Genomic DNA, 18,416 nt, shown 5'->3' with positions numbered 1-18,416 from the left:
TCTCTATACACAAATACACGTGCGTGTGCACACGTGCGCACACACACACACACACACACATACATCCACTTCATTCCTAAACAGTACAGGTAATATATGTGTTTTCTCCTGGCATTTTAACTAGGAGTGTGTATGCTATGCTCCATATGTGAACACCAACCAAGGTGACCAAATAATTTATCGTGCAAGCTGGGATACTTTTGACAGTGAAAGAGGAGGCTATTACTTACACCAAGACCTTATGAAGCACATCATAAACAGCATTTCAGCTGGGAATGAATGGCCAATGGTGATGTGGATACATCTGGGAGAAACTAGTGGAAACAGTCTTGACCTCAGAGGATTGAAAGGGCATGTAAGAGCAATCTCCAGGGATGAAACAATTCAACCATTCAGAATCCTGTCCCTGAGCTGAAAGGGGTTTCCCTGAGTGCAATCTCTTCTCATGTTCACAACTGCTTGGCGAGTGAGATGTTATTATACCCACATCAGAGATAAAGAGGGCTTGGAGAGTGAATTCAAAATGTCCCCACAGCCGGAACTTCGTAGAACTGACTCTAGCACTTTGCCCTCCCTGATTCCAGACACCAGCCTGGAAGCTCTGTAATGTGGACTGCATACAGACTTTGACAGCGGTGGATCAGGGCTCAGATCCCTGGTGCTCTGCTAGCTCTGTGACCTGAGCTGACCTGCATGATCACAGCATTGTGAGGAAAGGTGCTTATGTTTATGCACCGCTAGTCATGCACCTTGCTCTGAGCTAAATGCTTTCTGCAAGTTATCACATTCACGTTTCACTCTAACCCCATCATGTAGGCACTATTATAAATCACAATTGGCAAATGAGAGAAATAGTCTGAAATAACCTGGAAAAGGGCCCAACGCATGGGAGATATTCAATAAATATTAGTTCTCCTTCTTCCCATATACAGATCAGAGCACGGTGTTAAGCCCTAAACAAGTCTGTGTTTCATAATATTGTCCTGGAAAATCTTCGGAGTGGTCCCTTTTCCTAATGAATATGCCGCCTCCTCCAGTTTTTCTAAAGGCTCAAGGATTGCTTGTATAATACTACGGTGTTCATTAATTTTTTTTTTTTTTAATGGCCAGAATCCCTCCCACTTTCTTGAAACCATTTTGTCCCATGCTGTGGTTGTGGCCATGCATGAGAAACAGCAGGTGGTGCCAGATGACAGATGGTGTGGGAGCCCGTTTCCCGGTGGGAGGGGGCGCGAGCGAGCGAGCGAGCAAGCGGGCAGACAGCTGCCAGAAGCCCGCTCGCTGGCGCCTCGCTCTCAGAAGCTCCCTATCCAGACGCACGCAAGGCGCTGTCCTTTCAGCACCACAAGCTCCGGCTGAGGAGGCAGGACTCCTGGCCGTCCTCCTCCTCTTCATACTGGTTGAATCTGCTCTGACCCCCAAGAGTGCTGCACGGTAAGTAGGCATTCGTTTTTGCTATAGCCACTCCCCAATATCCTCCAACCCTTGCCCATCCCTTTCACCCCGACAACAACCCTATTTTGTCTAATAACGTTCTAATCAGCAGGATTGACAAGAAAAATTCAGTTGTGCTGGGCTTCTGGGGGTGGGGTGAGAACCCCGTTTGACTTCCAAGGGAGCTGTAAAGAAATAAATGTGATTTGTTTATTTAGTTGGCAATCTTGGAATACGGGGGTTGCTAACTTTCCATGGAACAAAAAAAAAAAAAAAAAAAAAAAAATATGGCCCTTTGCTATTGAGGAAATGGAGGCATTCCATGGCTGAATAACAGGATCAGGTTCCAGCCAGTCCTTTTTTGTTTTAAGAAATTGTATCTCCTGTACAACCTACATATTGTGTAAAAGGGTATACTACACAAGAGGCATTGAATGTATTTATTGTATTTTCAGGAGATTAATGGGGAAAAAACCCAAAATATAATAAAATAGCAATCAAGATGGTAAGGTGAAATTTATCATACTGCAGGATGACCCAGAATAATAGGATTTTTTTTTTTTCGCTAAGAATTAGCTTTCCACTGAGATTATGTGATTATGTTAGCTGTGGTGTCTTGGCTATATTTTTTAAGGTTGTATATTTTGTGTGTAAGACTGGAATTCTCCTTGAGTTTCTCAAATTTGAAAGCTGGTAAGTGCCATTGGCAGGTGGCATTTCTTGATGATTAAAGAAGTTTTCCTGGATAATAGGGATCATGTCAGGAAATCTAGTGGAAGATCCATGCCTGATGTCTATGCTGAAGCCGCCAGAGTGGAGCTGTTGAGGGCAGCGCTGTCTTCTCTGTCGTCAGCCCTCTTTCCTGCCTCACTCCCCACTGTAACTAGAATTCTCCTGCTTGTCTTAGGTCTGGTCTGGGAAGAAAGGCGTCAGAATGGTGAAGCTGAACAGTAACCCCAGTGAGAAGGGAGCCAAACCACCTTCGGTTGAGGATGGCTTCCAGACCGTCCCTCTCATCACTCCCCTGGAGGTTAATCACTTACAGCTGCCTGCTCCGGAAAAGGTAAAGCAGGTGCTCTGCTCCTCATCAGCAGTCCCCGTGCTCCCCTCATCTCAGGAAATAAAGCAGCAAAAAAAAAAAAAAAAAAAAGATTCCACCTCCCTCAAACCCTTTCATTCCCTTATCAGCCAGATCCGTTCCCTTTCTTGTAAAATGTAGTTATTCCTCCTAGAGACATGACACCTCTTACGATGTTTCAGATTTATGGTAAGTGCTTGTTCATGTTTTTGTTCACATACGCAGGCAAAAAAATTAATCTTTCTTTTTAAAAGTTTTATCATAGTGAATGAATACTAATACGCTTCTAAATTTGAAGAAAAAGAAAATGGTCTTGATTATTTGGGGAAGATGTTTTAAAAATTGACTGTTACAAATCTGAGGAGAGAGAATTGGATACAGTCCAACAAGCATTTAGTTTGCACCTGCTAAAGCCCTGTTTCTACCCTGGAAGTTGGTTATAAAAACACACGTTACAAAATCCCTCATCATTATAAGACTTAAATTAATATAAAGCATCATGGTAAATGCAATGCCCGAGCATTATGAAGACTGTGAGATCACTGGGGTGAAAACAACTGAATTCTGTTGTGGCAGAGAGGGAACTGGGAGGACAGGCTAGGTCACTGCAGAGGGGAACATTTGAATTTGGCTTTTAAAGGTGAGTGAAATCCTCCCAGGTAGGCCATTGGAGGGAAAGGCGTTTAAGGCAAAGGGCACAAGTGTGCAAAGCATTGAGGGCATTTGGGAAATAGCATGACTGGAACAGAGTGTGTTTTGGGGAGGCGTGGCTGGAAATGAGTGACTGGCTGATGGCACATCTCCTGACATGGGAGTAGTCTATGAAGAATGGAGGTGAGCATTTATACAAAAGTGGGGGAGTTATTCTATGAGCACAGGTGGGAGAAGCGATATTAAGATCCTTCTGAGAGAACTTGGGGTTTTATAATGTGAGCTTTTGCATGCCATAAGAGATAGATTAGGAGGCAAATGATGAAGTTCCCTAGCTGAAGAGTGAACAATGGATCATTCCATTTGTTTGATTTTCTCATTGGCATCTCCAGGAGGGCATTGTGTGTCTTAACCAATTGGCTCTATCCAATGAACAGAAGAGAAGCCAAAGCTAGATAAAGGGCCTGGCTGATTGGCTGAGGGCTGAGTCATCTGTTTTGAAAGTGCAGAGGTTGTCAATATGAAAATATGCATAGGGGTTCCAGAAATAAAGAGTCACTGAGCCATCCTGAGAAACTGATAAGGCCTTTTGAAAATAAAATTTGTTAACAGGCAGTTAGTGCTAAAGAAATGTGAAGGAGTAAGATTAATTGGGTATTAGTTACCTGTATAGCAGAGGTTCTCAGTTTGTGACTGTATATTAGAGTTAACTGGGGAAACTTTGAAAATCTTGATACCTAGGCCACACCCCAGAACAATTATATCAGAATCTCTGGGGGGTGAGACCCAAGCATCACTATGAATCAAACCTTCCCAGGTGGACTCCTGTGTGCCGCCAAAGTTGAGAACCACTGTGCTAGATGCACATTACCCAGGGATTATACATCCATCCACGTTCCCAGGCAAAAGGTGGAGGAGGATCAGAGAAATTTGGTGATTTATTCAAACCCACAGAGGAGTAAGTGGCATTGCTGGAATTTAATTGCAGATGTAGTGAAAATTGAGGAGAAACAGAGGGGATATTCACTCAAGGTTTTGCGAAGTTTTAGGAAGAATCTTTCCCCTTTAGTCTCAAGGATCTTTACGTCCCTGAGAAGCATGCAGGGAAAAGGGACTGTGGTGAGGTTACCTCTGCCCTTAACTCTACCCACACCTGCGGGTCATCCAGAGATATCATGGTCTCTGTCACCCCTTACTCCTCACCCCATGTCCCACCTCCAAGGACTTCTTTCTCTCCTTGAGACAAGAAATGTGCCTGATAACCACTAAGCCAGTCCAGATGTGCTAGAAAACTGCCCCAAAGCCTGAAGAAGATAAAGTACATTATGGATTTGCATGCATGGGAAGGGAAACCAGTGCATCCTGACGGGTGAGAATCCGTGAATGGACACATCCCCCGGGGCACCTCTCAGACTTTGGCAGGTGTTCTTGACAGAGTCTTCATGCCAAGTGGACCTCAGTGTCCTCTGTGAAGTGAGGAGGACCACACCTACTTCATGCTAGTCGGGGCAGTGTTAGATCTGGCCTTATATAGACAGTGCCTGGCACAAAGCTAACCGTAAGAGAATAATAACTATCATTTTCATGTGCTGCTTATGCTAGATTCTAAGTCAGAGGTACACACATACACACACACACGGAATTTTCTTTCAACCTTTCAGTAGTTAATAGGATCTAATAAGGGAATTGCTCCTTTAATCCAGTTTTTAAAGATGATGAAACTCAGGCATGGTGATAAAGTCACTTCCCAAATCCCAGAGTTGGTAAGCCTTCTGGAGAACCCAGATCCCAGGCAGTCCTGTTCTAGAAACTTCCACCTCAGCAGGAATAGGGGGCCAGCTGGCTCAGCCTCAGCCTCCTCATGGGTAGAGGGGGCACTCAACCTTACAGGGCTTTCGAGCAGGCGAGGAGAGTTCTGGCACATTTGTCAGCTCTCTCATTAGGTCCAGCCAGATGGTGAGGGTTTAAAACTAAAAGGTTATTGGAAAGACGTATATTAGACCCCAATATAATGAATTTTCTTCCTGAAAACGTAGAATACAGAGTGTGCTTTGGCGTGTAATACTGCCAATTATTTTTAGATTTGTCCACTGAATACTCTTTGTATGGAATGTGAGCTTCTGGGGGAAAGGTTTTGGAGGCTAAGTGGAGAGGATGAGTATGTCTGAAGCTCTGGGCTAGAAATGGGCCATGCAGGGCATTCACAGCTATGGTTTCAGTTAATCTTCCCAGCAACCCTATGAGGTGGGTGTTAGTGCACCCATTTCACTGGTGGGGAAACTGAGGCTCAGATCAATAGACTTGCCCAAGCTTCACAGAGAGAGTGGAAGAGCTGAGTTTGGAAGTCCAGGGCCCCTGACACCTCGGTTTCCCCTTCTGCACCTTGCTGCCTTCAATAACGAGAAGCTTCCCACCCCAGGCAGTGCTTCCTCAGGCTCTACATCCCTTCATCCCTGGCCGAGGCTCCCTGTTGTGCTCCCTTGGACCTGCAGGTGAGGCCTGGGGCCATCCTGGAAAGAGGACATCATGGACTCCAGTGCTCCCCCCCGCCAATGCTGGAGAGCTGTGCCTGCCTTGGGAGAGGAGGCCCCTCCTAAGGTGGCTGTTCCCCCACCTCTTCCATCACTCTGAGCAGTCCTCCACACCACACCTGTGGTAGTGCCCCCAGAGTTGTGATCAGTCCTTCTCCCTTGGAAAGCCTTTGCAGTGCTCCCCACAGGGTAGAGTCCTCCAGTCCTGACCTTGACACTCCAGGTCCTCCACCACCTGCTGCACCGGCTTCCATCCCTACCACTTCTCACTTGGTACCTTGAGCACCAGCGTGGCAGAGCTACCTCGAGCCTTTGTTCTCAGCCAGGGGGTGAGTCCCCTCCCCGCTAGAGGGACGTTTGGCTGTGTCTGCAGACACTTTTTGGTTGTGACAATGAGGGGGTGCTCTGGGCCAGAAATGCTGGTAAATACCCTACAATGCACAAAATCCCCCCCCCCCCCCTGAAGAATTGTCCTGCCCAAAATGTCTACAGTGCTGAAGTTGAAAAACCAGCCCTGGAATTTTCCATACTCTCCAGGGTGTTTCTTGCTCCCTCCTCCTTGCCCAGGCCATTCCTTCTGCCCAGAAGGCCCTGCTTGTCCCTTTTCCTGTCTGATAAGCCAGTGCTCGTGGCAGCTCTCCTGGACACCCTCCCTGGCCACTCATAATCATAGCAAAGGTTATACTCACTATGCTGGAAGGAACTCACTCATCCAGCATTTCCATGGGGCACCTTCTACGTGCTGGGCACTATGTTAGGCTATACATACACAGCCAGGAAAAGTCAGGCATGATCATTGCTTTCATGGAGCTTCTAGTCCCAGTGGGAAAGAGGGTCTTCAAACAGGCCAGCACACAAATACAAGTTCAGAGATGCAACTTGTAAGATGGGCTTCTAAGAAAAGAGTAAGGTGCTAGATTGTAAAGGCTAAGACTTAAGAGGGCTTAATTATGGTGGAACAGTGGTCAGGGAAGTCTTCTGAAGAAGGATCCCTGGCTGAGAGCTGGAGAGTGGGTAGGTGAGGGGGGTAAGGCAGAGGGGTCAGCATGCGGACAGACCCCGAGGGTGGTCAGGAGGTAAACTTGCCTGGGTGCGCTGAGTGAGGGGGGAGGGATGTGGTGCATGAGGTGCAGTGGACAGCGGTTCACGTGGTACATTTTTGGAAGGGGTTTAAGGAAGTCGAGTAACAGAATCAGATTTCTATTTTAGGGAGATCCCTCAGGCTGCTGTGGGCTACCCTACAGCCTGGTCTCTTCTTCCTCCTTTCTTCCAATCCATCTTCCAAATGAGATAATACATAAATACAATATAATGCATACATATGCATGTAAAAATGTCTGAAAAAGTGTGACCAGAATTGTCACCTATGGTTGTCTCTGTTGGAATGGGAAAAGAGAAGTTTCCCCCAAAGAGAGGCTACTGGGTTTCTAGCTGTACCCTCCCCTCCATGAGTCAGGGAAGAAAAGAGTGGAGGGCAGGAGATCAACTGGAAAGTCTCTGCTGTGTTTGTGATTGGCGATAGAAATGGGGAGATGGACAGATTGATTATGACAGTGCTGGGTCAGCCCTGTGGAGTTTTTCCCGCTAGGCCTGAAGGTCCTGGCTCTGTCTCATCTTTGTAGCCTTGGTTCTGGCATATGGTGGGAAACTGGAAATGATGGCTGAATGAGACCCCCGGCCCCTTGCCTAGTGTAAAAGTAGGCTTAGTTAATCCATTTAAATCTAAGCAGTTTGGTAGCTCTTTCCAGGCCATGGGAGCAAACTCTTGAGAAGCTGGAACATCAATCTGTAGAAACCAAATTCCAGGATGGGCCTTTGGTTTATTTACGTGACCACGATAACCCAGATAACTGCACAACTCCTCTATGAGGTCATGACCAGTATGTCCATATGAAAACAGGCTCAGAGAAGTAAAATACTATCCTAGGACACACCAAAAGAAAACAGTGCAGCCAAGATCTGTACCCAGGAGTCTGGGAAATGCCAGCTAAAGGATGGTTAGTCCCATGAAAGCAAGCCAGATAGGCACAACCCTCCTTGGCAAAGGCTCAGATGAATCATGTATTCAGCAAAGCCAGCTGTGAGGCTCTAGGCAGTTTGTTCCTTTCCTTTCTACTCATTACTAAATCTTTACACGTCCCACAGGAGGTTGGCTCACCTGCTTGTGGGAGGAAAGGAATGCAGACATTAAAAGATCAATTATTAATGTTTGGCACACTTCACATTTTGTGTGGTAGACCACATGTGCTTTGTTGTCCTAGAGACTTGTATTCAAATCTCAGCTACAGTATTCATGTACTGTGTGGCTTTAGGCAAGTTGCTTGGTATCTCTGGGCCTTTTTTTTCTTTCTGTGAAATGAGCATAATAGCTACCTAACAGGGTTACTGAGAGAAAACAAGTGAAAATTATCTAATGATACAAACATGGGGCTCAGTGATAGTTTCCTTTCTCTCCTTGGATATTCAGACTGTGTCTCCCTAAAGTGACATTTTTGGAGGATGACTATAAAAGTAAAACTTGCTGAGAAGGATGGGATAATGGTGGGGGTTCAGGGGTTCGATGGGGCAGATCTGGAAAGAAAGGAGCAAAGGAGATACTGCTCCTGTCACTGAGTCCTGCATGCCTTCTTGGACTTTGTCCTGGCTTTACCAGAGGGTTTATTTTTCTCCCTGATACACAGGATCAGAGAACCATCAGCTTTTCCCTGGGAAGCAGAAAATGCTCATCCCTGCAGATTCCAGGGTGATAGAGCCCCCTTGTTCTGCTCTTCAGGGGCTCACAAGAGACAGATTGTGCCCCCAAATTGGGGCAAAGGCTCTGACTAGGTGATTCTAACAAATAGACAGAAAGTGACCAATAAGCAGATTAAAAATTGTTTGTAATTTAAAACATAATAATTTTAAATGGAACATAACATTTTACATATCTGATTGGCAATAAATAAATAAAGTGATAATGCCTGGTGTTGCTAATGCTAGGGGAAAGCAGATCTTCTTGCACTCTGGTTGGTTATATAACTTGATGCAGTGGTTTTTAGTATTTGGACATTGCTTATAAATTAAAACTGCATATCCCATTTGATGGGTATGTTGCTACTGGTGGCAGAAATTTATCCTATGGATATATTTTTTGAATCTGCAAAGCCATATATGTATGTGGATATTGGAGTGGTTAAACAAATGTTCCATGAGAATGAAGTGGTTAAATAAACTATAGTGCATGGATGTGGAAAAGTAAGCAATTGTTATAAGGATGAGACAGATTTGCTTGTGTTTGTGCTAATGTGGAAAAAGCAACAGACACATTGCTCCTTTAAAACAACTTGGAAGAATGTAGCATGGAGCCCCATTTGTGGAAATAGGGGTGTATGTTTCATTCTTATAACTCATAAAACAGTCTTGAAAAGACACCCAAAAAACCATCGAATGGTTAGGGACTACAGATGGGGTGGTTGGGGCCTATTTGAAGACTATATGTATGTATATATATAATTCTACAAGTTTCATACTTATTTTTTTTTACCACGAAAATATATCAAATTATATATATATATATATATATTTTTAAAAATCACCTCCATTTCACAGATGGTGAAGCGATTTCGGGGAGCTGAAGTGCCTTACTTGCTTAGGTTCACGCACAGAGAGACAGCGAGCCAGTGTCCCTGAAAATAAAGGGTGGCCTATATAGAGGCACATGCATTGTAACAATGCAGTTGGAATTCGAATCCTAATTCTACCGCCTACTTGCTGTGTGACCCTGAGCAAGTTTACTAACCGCTCTGTCCCTCTGTTTTCTTGTTAAAATGAGGACAGTAGTATCTTCCTTTAAGAAGTGTTTACAGGGTAAAATGAGAAAATGCATGTCGAGTGTTTATCACAGTACCTGGCACAGAGTAAGTGCTTAATGCAAGGTTGTTGTCATGATTGTTGTTACCATCATCATCATCAGTTCAGTCCCATAGGCAGGGTCATTTTTCTTGGAGTGCACAGGGGTGCAAGAAGGGTTGAACAGTGAGGTGGGCTGGGCTTCTGCCCTGGAGAGAATGGGTCTGGATGGCAGAGCTATGGCCCTTGCTGTAGGGACTCCAGCCCAGGCAACTAGCCTCTGCTCAGCGCAGGAGCTGGCAGTCCCTGTGGGACCCAATGAAGAGTCCCTCATCTTCCCCAGCTATATGCCTTGTCATAGAGTTGAAGAGTCAGAGACTCTCTGGGCTAGTCCATCCATATGTGGCCTTCCTGGCCAATATTCCATTCTGCCCTGAGAAATCAAAGGCCCAGCAAGGAAAAGAGATTTGAGCCCACAGAAAGCGCCCTGGACTGGGAGTCAGCAAGTCCATACTGGAGCCCTTGCTGAGTGACCGGCAGCAAATCCCTCCCCTCTCTGGGCTGCCATGTTCCCGTCTGTGGATTGGTGGGATGGGACAGTACTACCACTAATGTTCTTTGAACACCGACATCTTACTTGTGTTCTGGGCCTAGTACCAAACTTCAAGGGCCCAGGGAGAGACTCAAACCCAGAGATGGAGTATGAGTTGAGGAGCGAGGTGGTAAATGGGAGAAGGTTCCCAGCTATGTACCCAGGCCCCACTGGGGTAGCTTTACCTTGTCTCTTTAGGTGCAGGATTCACTCATTAAGGCATTCATTCAGTAGCATTGATAGAGCATCAGGTGCCACAGGATCAGAGTTTGAGTGCTATGATTTTTGAATGATGACCTTACTGGTGGCAATTGATCTGAGCCAGAAGCCCAGGCTCAAGCCTTGAGTCAGCCCATTAGTGGTTATGTGAGGTTGTGCAGTCATTTCTGCTCCCTGAGACTCTGGCTCTTGTTAAATGGGGATACTCTCTCCTTCCTCAGAGTGATTGAAAGGATTGGCTGAGATATAGGATGTAAAGCCTTTGGTCCAGTGCCAGGCACATAACGGTACCTTAAAAATTATAGAAAAGGGCATCATGTTCTTCAGTTTGAATACCAGCTCAACCACTTACCTATCATTTGATCATAGGCAAGTGACTGAAATCTCTGAGGCTAAATTTCCTCATCTGAAAGATGGGAATAATAATGATCTTAAAGGAGAGATGTGAGGGTCAGAGAGAATGCTACAAGCAGGGGGATGGGTATGAGACTTTATGAGTACACATGAGTAGCACTGTGTCTGGCATAGTGGCTAGCCCTTCATTGTCCTGCTCCTAACTTCTTTCTTTGCTGAAAGAATGAGCTGAAAGGTACAGCTTAGATCTATTTCTGGCCTGTGCCAGTCTAGCTCATAAAAATACAATTATGCTCCTTGTCAGCACTTCTGCACTTTTATTTATTGTTCCTGCCAATCCTAGAGCCTCTTTGTGTGGGAACCTCTTCATTATTGATAATCCTGGGAAGTAGTATTTTAAATTTTTATGATCTATACTTTGCGCCATCTGAACCACCATGTATTATCTGGCCTTGCCAGAGAAGGGGGAATATATCCAGACAAGGGGTCCTTTTGGGATGAATAATTTATCCCATTTTCACAATGCCAATTATGTTAAATTATGTTCTTCATATGAACTGCTAACAGAACAATAGGGGCTGATGTATTGATATGAAAAGAAAACAAATTTATTCCTTTGCCTAAATTCAAAACCATATTTGAAAACCAGGAGTTTCATTCTTCCAAGTATCTATAAAATCCTACTTTTAATAAAAACAAGTAGAAAGAATTTTTCCTCCCCTCTCCCCACTTTTTCATTACATTTCATTTATTAATCAAGTTAGCTCAGAGCTCCATTTTGCTCCATTTTTTTTCAACTGCAGAAAATAGAACCTTTTACCAAATTTGTTTTCTCTTTTCTCTCTTTTTTGCATAAGCAAGCTGATTCCTCCAAGGTACAATTAATAATGATTGGCTAACATTTCTTATGCTTTCTCCTTCATAGTACTAAAAAAAGTCACTGTTACTATGTCTCCTTTTATAGAAAGGATCTGTTTCTGGCGCCAGTCCACGGGAACAGCACACCACGCTTCATGACATGCCCAATAGCTGGTTGATTCCAGTAACTGTAGGGCTGTTTTTTCTTGCTTTCTGCATCTCTCCAGTCTATCTCCATTGTGCCAGAGGCTTCTCCTCTGCTTGTAATGCCTGCCTGGAAAGCCACTCTCCGGTTTACAAACCTTCCTTAGCTCCTCACTTATCACAAGTCCACCTTTAATGCGTGAGGCAAGGCATGCAGAGCCCTGGCTTGCCCCTCACTTCACCTGCTTCTCCCGGTCCACTCTAAACTGCATCTTTGTGGTCCTCCCAGGTCCAGCCTCCTGGGTGTCTTCTGAATGTTTGCTGGCTGATGCTCTCATCGTCTAGAAAGCTCTTTTTGTTTGGATTTTGGGAGGCAAGGATGGAAGCATGGAAGATGGTCAGAGCAAACGCTCATGGAGAGAGGATGATGCTCTGGACTAGGGCAGTATAACTGGACAAATGGGTTTATTTGAGAGAGTTTTGAAGAAGCGGAGACTAGTGGTGGGTTGGGTTTGGAGACTGAAGGGAAGGGAGGGATCATGGGAGACTCCTGTATATGACTTGACATAAACATGGCTTATCATGCTGCTGTTTTCTTAGCTAGGGATTACACAAGGAAGATAATGTCAAGGGCAAGATGGTTGGGGAAGGTGAGTCAGGGAACCCAAGAGCTTTGCTGTGGACGTGATAAATTCAGGTGTGTCTGTCCAAGGGCAAACAGCCAGTAGGGTAATCTGAATGCTGAATAGGGTCGGAATTGGAGATGTAAATTTGAGACTTACGAGAATAAAGATGGAGCTTGAAGTGATAGGAGTAAGAAGCTTCAGAAGGAATTTGAAGGAAAGAAGTATCCCGCGACCTAACCCTGAGAGGTTCTAGCGCTGAGGGGTTAAGCAGAGTGGGCGGGACTTGAGGAGGAAGCCGAGGAGGGATGGTCAGTGAGCAGGAAGAGGACCAGGGGCCTGGGAGGAGGACCTGTGTGGGGGAGTGAGTGAGCACGCCTGCCAAACCTAGCCAGGAGCTCAAAGAAGACCAGTGCAGAGGACTGCCGGTTTGTTCCAGGCAAACAGGCACCGACCTGCTTTTGATGTGGAGAAGGGGTTCTGATAAGCTAATATTTCCTTGGGGCAAAGGTAAAATATCACCTGGATTGCTTTTGGACAAAGAATGACTTAGCTAAAGGGAGGAGCAGATAACTGAGGATGGACATGGGGTCAGGGGCCCCCTTGTCTGTCCATCTAGTTTGAACCTGGTGGTTTGGGAAGTGTTCTGAAGCCAAAAGAAGTGTTTTCATTAGAGACTCATTCAGAGCATAAGCAACATCACTTAGGTGTTCAGGGCAAAGCGGGATGTGGAGGGCTATGACCCCAATTCTACTAAACTCAGCATCTCTCCTATTACTGTAAAAGGTAATTGGGATACTATGTGTGTGTGTGTGTGTGTGTGTGTGTGTTATATGTATGTACTATATATAGTATATATATTTGTTTAGATAATATAAAATTATTTTATTTATATTGAACTTGATATAAATGAAATCACACAGGATATAAAAAATGTTTTGCATCAGATTTCTTCAGTTCAATGTAATGCCTGTGAGATTCACCCATGTGTGTAGCATTGCTGTGTAACATTCCATCTTATGAATAAACCACAATTTATCCATTCTCCTGTTAATAGACATTTGAGTTGTTCTCAGTTTGGGCTATCATGAAAAAAAGTGGTTGTGAACATTTTTGTATGTATCTTTGGGTGGATCCATCATTTTCTGAGGTGATTTTTTTTTTTTTTTTGCTGATGCCAAGAAAATCTATTGCTTTTGTTATGATTTTAGTGTTTGGCCATCTTACTAAATTCTAATAGTTTTTCAGTTCATTTTTCTTGGAACACACTTGTATCAGACAGAAAGCTTTTCACACCAAGTATCAGAAAACCCAGCATAAATTGGATTAAGGCCCAAAGAGTAAGATTTGACTCCCCCACCCCTGCCCCATGCCTGCAGGGTTCACTGTGGGTCTGGTTTCAGGCATGGCATGATCCAGAGGGCAGATGTCATCAGGGCTCACATCCATTTCTCCAGGTTCCTCTTGACTCTGTCCTCTTTTATATTCTGCCTTTGACCTCATCCTGGCTCTTCCTCATAGTAGCAACAAGTGTATCAACTATTTCAGAATGAGGTTCTCACTGTACAATTTGGAGGAAGACCATACTCTTTAGGGAACACTCATAAAGAGTAAGGAGGCTTCTTCCCCCAAGTTCCCAGTCAGTATTGCCTCATATACTTTGATCCAAATTGGATAACATGTGCATCTCTGAGCCAATCAAATTTTGTGATCAATAGAACAGTATGTTCTGATTGGCCCAATCTGATTAGGGACCATCCCTACCCTCAAGGAAGTCAACAATTCCACCAAACCACATGGCCATCACATAGGACAGGGCTCTTGAAAGGAGGATTGGGGGCTTTTGATTGAAGAAGGGAGTGGATACAAGAGAAGGAACCACAAAATATTTATTATGGCAATTATAGCAGAATGGTATGCCTATAATGGTTATTCATTGTCTCATTTCAGCAGTAATATTTGTTTAGCTTTGTCCCTGTCTCAACATGTTGACTGCTGCATAAGGTCTTTTAAATTTACATGGAATGATATAAATGGTCTAGAGCTCTTTGAGAAGTTTTGAGAAAGATGTCTATAAAATAGAAGGGCAGAGGGGAAGACTAAGCAGCAAATGTTTCTTCATATTTGATGTGTGATGCTCGAGATGACTCTGATGGCTAAGGATCTAGAAATGAAGAAGTCTAGTTAAGAGATGGTTGAGATGGACTTGATAATGTGGGGAGGAATTTTAGTTTTTCTGTTTTTATGTAACCAGTTACCAAAGCTTTAGTACTTCAAAATAACACAAATTTATCATGTCACAGGTCAGAAACCTCACAGGTTTTTATAGGTCAGAAGTCCAGTCACAGTTTAGGTGGATTGTCTGCTCAGGAGGGTCTCACAGTTCTGGAGTCAGTGTATTGGCCAGGCTGCATTTTACCTGATGCTTGGGGTCCTTTTCCAAGCTCATGCCAATTATTGGCAGAATTCAGTTACTTGTGGTTGTAGGACTGAAGTGCCATTTTCTTGCATGACCTTACTAATGGCCCAGGTCATTTTCAGCTCCTAGAGTCCACCCTCACGCACTGGCTGCATAGCCCTCTCCAGCGTGTTGACTTACTTCTTGAAGGCCAGAAGGAGCCTCTCTCCAGTCTGCTGTGATGGAGTTTTAGATGGCATAACATACTCCTGGGAGTGACTATGCCATCATATTCATGGGCCCTGTCCACACTCTTGAGGAAGGAGATTATATGGGGGAGGGGATAGGGTGCGAAGTTTGGGGACTACCTTCGAATGCTGTCTAGCATAAAAGGCAAAGGCTATTACTGCCCCAAGTTGTATGGGTTACATAGCACACTGACCAGGAAATTCACTAAGCTTAGAAATAGATACTGAGTTGTATTATAATACATGTATATATAAATATATACATGTATGTATACATATAACATGAAGAATTGGGAGAAGAAATTAATTTCCAGTATGTAAATATTTTTTAAAATGATCAGACATCTAAATTTTCTATACATTTCATAACCTGCCAGTTGATCTAGTACTATCCCAACAATTTTTAATCACTACAATTTGTAGAGTGTCTTTTAAGTTCACAAAACACTAATATATTTCATTTGGCCCTTCCCGGAATATTGTGCATTTCTAATAGAAACAGCTAGCCTATGGAGGCCACACAGCCATCTCTAAAGGGCTTCCCTGGTAGCTCAGCTGGTAAAGAATCCACCTGCAATGCAGGAGACCCCAGTTTGATTCCTGGATCAGGAAGATCCCCAGGAGAAGGGATGTGCTGTGCTGTGTTTAGTCACTTGAGAAGGGATAGGCTACCCATTCCAGTATTCTTGGGCTTCCCTGGTGCTCAGACAGTAAAGAATCTGCCTGCAGTGTGGGAGACCTAGGTTCAGTCCCTGGGCTGGGAAGATCCTCTGGAGGAGGGCATGGTGATGCACTCCAGTATTCTTGCCTGGAGAATCCCCATGGACAGAGGAGCCTAGTGGGGTTGCAGTCCATGGGGTTGCAAAGAGTTGGACATGACTGAGTGACTAAGTACACAGCACAGGCTATGGGCTGTGCTTTTGCATTTGCTCTTGTAGTTATATTAGCTCTCAGTTCTTACTTACACATCGAAGTTCATGTGACACCAAAGCATCCAAACATGTAGACTACATGCTGTTTCACACTTTTGTTTCTTAAACCATGTGGTTCACTTTGCATAAAATGTCTTGGCTTGTTCACTCAGGAAAACTATATTCATCCTTGAAAGCCCCCTTTTTTAGACCATGCTTGAAGAGCATCACTCTTGAGAAATCCTTGTGTTGTTGTGTAAGGACTGGATAGGGAGGGCCTACAGGTTGACATGTGCAAGTCAGGCCCAAACTGCATCTGCTTCAGACATCTATTGGAAAAACATTTGGCAGCACTCAGAGGCAGTGTTCAAAAAAGCATTTATTATTGAATAAACGATGTGAGTGCTTGACTTATAGTGACTCATTTAAGCCTCCTAAAAACCCAACCAGGTAGTTATGGTTATTTTCCCATTTAGTGGATGAGAAAACCAAGACACAGCAGGCTCAGTGCTGGAGTTGGGGTTCAAACACATTGTGTGGTCTTTCACCTCCCTACAGTAGTGACAGTGTCAGTGTCTGCCCCACAACACAGAATTAAGTGAGATGGTACCTGTCAAGTGCCCAGTGCCTGCCGTATAGTACATTTGCAAAGCGTGAGGGATATTTTTTTACTTGTGGCAAGGAGGCTTCTGTTTTCTTCTTCTTTTGAGCAGGAGATAGAAAAAAATCAAACATTCTCTGACCCCATTCTCCCCACAAACCCCTCACCCTTGTTTGACTGTATAATTTCTTTGTTTAAGGAAGCCAGGGATCACTTTTTATTTGGAGGAGCAGAGTTGAAAGAGGGCACAGGTACAGAATTTACATCTGCAAATGAATCCCATGGGTCAGGGAGGGAGCAGTGTTTTCCAAGTGCCACACAGGAGATGTTCAATCACGGAAGTTCCTCCCCTACCCCTTCCTTTTTGAGCTGTATTTTGTCCACAGTATGCCTCAGAGACCTTAAAGAGCATTCTTCATAGAATTCTTGCAGGAGTCCATACACTTGACTTTCACTTCTAGGAAAACTCGGAGTGAAATTTTCAGTGAAAATTCCGTTAATTTAAGCTCTAATGAGAAGACTGATCACAGTTACAAGATTGCTTCCTTAGAGCTGTGTTACCTTGGATATGTGACTTGGCAGCTCTGTGCCTCAGTTTCCCTTTCAGGAGAATGGAAATAGTAGTGGTTTGTGGATAAGGTATATGGAGAGCTTGATCTAGCCCTGGCACATAATAAATTATTCCAAAAATATTGCCCATTATCATCTCATTTAACCCTCAAAACAATCTTGTTAAATAGGGGTTATGATTATGATCATTGTCTTTACTTTACAGATGAGACCCCAAGGCTCAGACAGCTCCTGTGTTCCCCATAACACTGTGGCACGCAGCAATAGTTATTGATTATCTGTGAAGTTTCTTTTTTTCTTCCACTTTGCCTACACAGTGGGATGAAGTTCCATAAATGTCTTGGCAGGTTGACAGCTTATCACAAAAAGATATTAGCCACCTCTGCAAAATATTCAGACTTAAGAAAAATAAGATGATACAATAGATTCAATAGACCTTTATATTTCATTTTGTGGAAGTCTCTAAATTAATTTGGAACTAAGTATATGTGCAAAAGTTTAGCTACAAGATGTTCATCATAACTTGCTTAGATAATCCAAATTGTGGAAACAACCTACATGTTCAGCAGTCAATACTGGTTAGAGTAATTATAGTTACACATACAATGAAATATTAAGCAACATCAAAAGGCAAACTGAAATCATGTATTTGTCAACATGGAAAAAAATGTTAGTGTAGTGTTGTGTGATAAAATGAAGTGCCAGTCCATTTCACAAAAGTATATTTGTATAAATAGCTAATACATAAATACAATATAATGCATACATATGCATGTAAAAACGTCTGAAAAAGTGTGACCAGAATTGTCACCTATGGTTGTCTCTGTTGGAATGGGAAAATATGGATAATCTGAATTTTTAATTTTCTTGTGTGTGTTTGAGGAAGTATGTGTTTTCTGATCTTTATGCAATATATAGTAAGTTCTAATTACTAAAAAAAAAGGAACAGAAAACTCTTCCAAGTATTTATGTGTGCTAACACTGGTTGATCATTTTAGGTCATTGTGAAGACAAGAACAGAATATCAGCCTGAACAGAAGAACAAAGGGAAGTTCCGGGTGCCGAAAATTGCTGAATTTACGGTCAGTGTCTTGATGGTGTAACAGAATGACTGCATGTCAGTCACTGAGTCTAGTCAAATAACAAATCTCTGCCTCTTGAGGATGAATGAATTAGCCTCTCTCTTGCCCAGAAATGTTCAGACAAGCTGATAATTGTTAAATGTGTCTCATTTCTTCTTTTACTTCTGGTTCCTGTCTCTGCCTTTCTGTCACAGCCTCCAGGAAATGTGATGGAAATGTGTAAAGAAATGCAAATTGTAGACAGTGGGTGATTGCAACAAATACAAAAAAGACAAAGGGAGAGAAAAGTTGACT

General features: G+C 43.6%; 1 protein-coding gene across 1 annotated transcript in view; it reads left to right on the top strand.

Annotated features, from left to right (window-relative positions):
• The first annotated feature begins 1,253 nt into the window (after positions 1 to 1,253).
• Positions 1,254 to 18,416, top strand: part of NSG2 (neuronal vesicle trafficking associated 2) — a 65,075-nt gene continuing 47,912 nt past the window's right edge. The window contains exons 1-3 of the mRNA XM_020897960.2: positions 1,254 to 1,434; positions 2,342 to 2,497; positions 18,039 to 18,122. Coding sequence (XP_020753619.1) covers positions 2,369 to 2,497; positions 18,039 to 18,122 — 213 coding nt within the window. The 5' untranslated portion in view covers positions 1,254 to 1,434; positions 2,342 to 2,368. The remainder of the gene's footprint in view (positions 1,435 to 2,341; positions 2,498 to 18,038; positions 18,123 to 18,416) is intronic.

Source organism: Odocoileus virginianus, chromosome 14 (assembly GCF_023699985.2).
Source record: "Odocoileus virginianus isolate 20LAN1187 ecotype Illinois chromosome 14, Ovbor_1.2, whole genome shotgun sequence".
Taxonomy (NCBI): Eukaryota; Metazoa; Chordata; class Mammalia; order Artiodactyla; family Cervidae; genus Odocoileus; species Odocoileus virginianus.
Note: the sequence above shows the minus strand (reverse complement) of the source record. Positions and strands in the feature narration are given on the sequence as shown.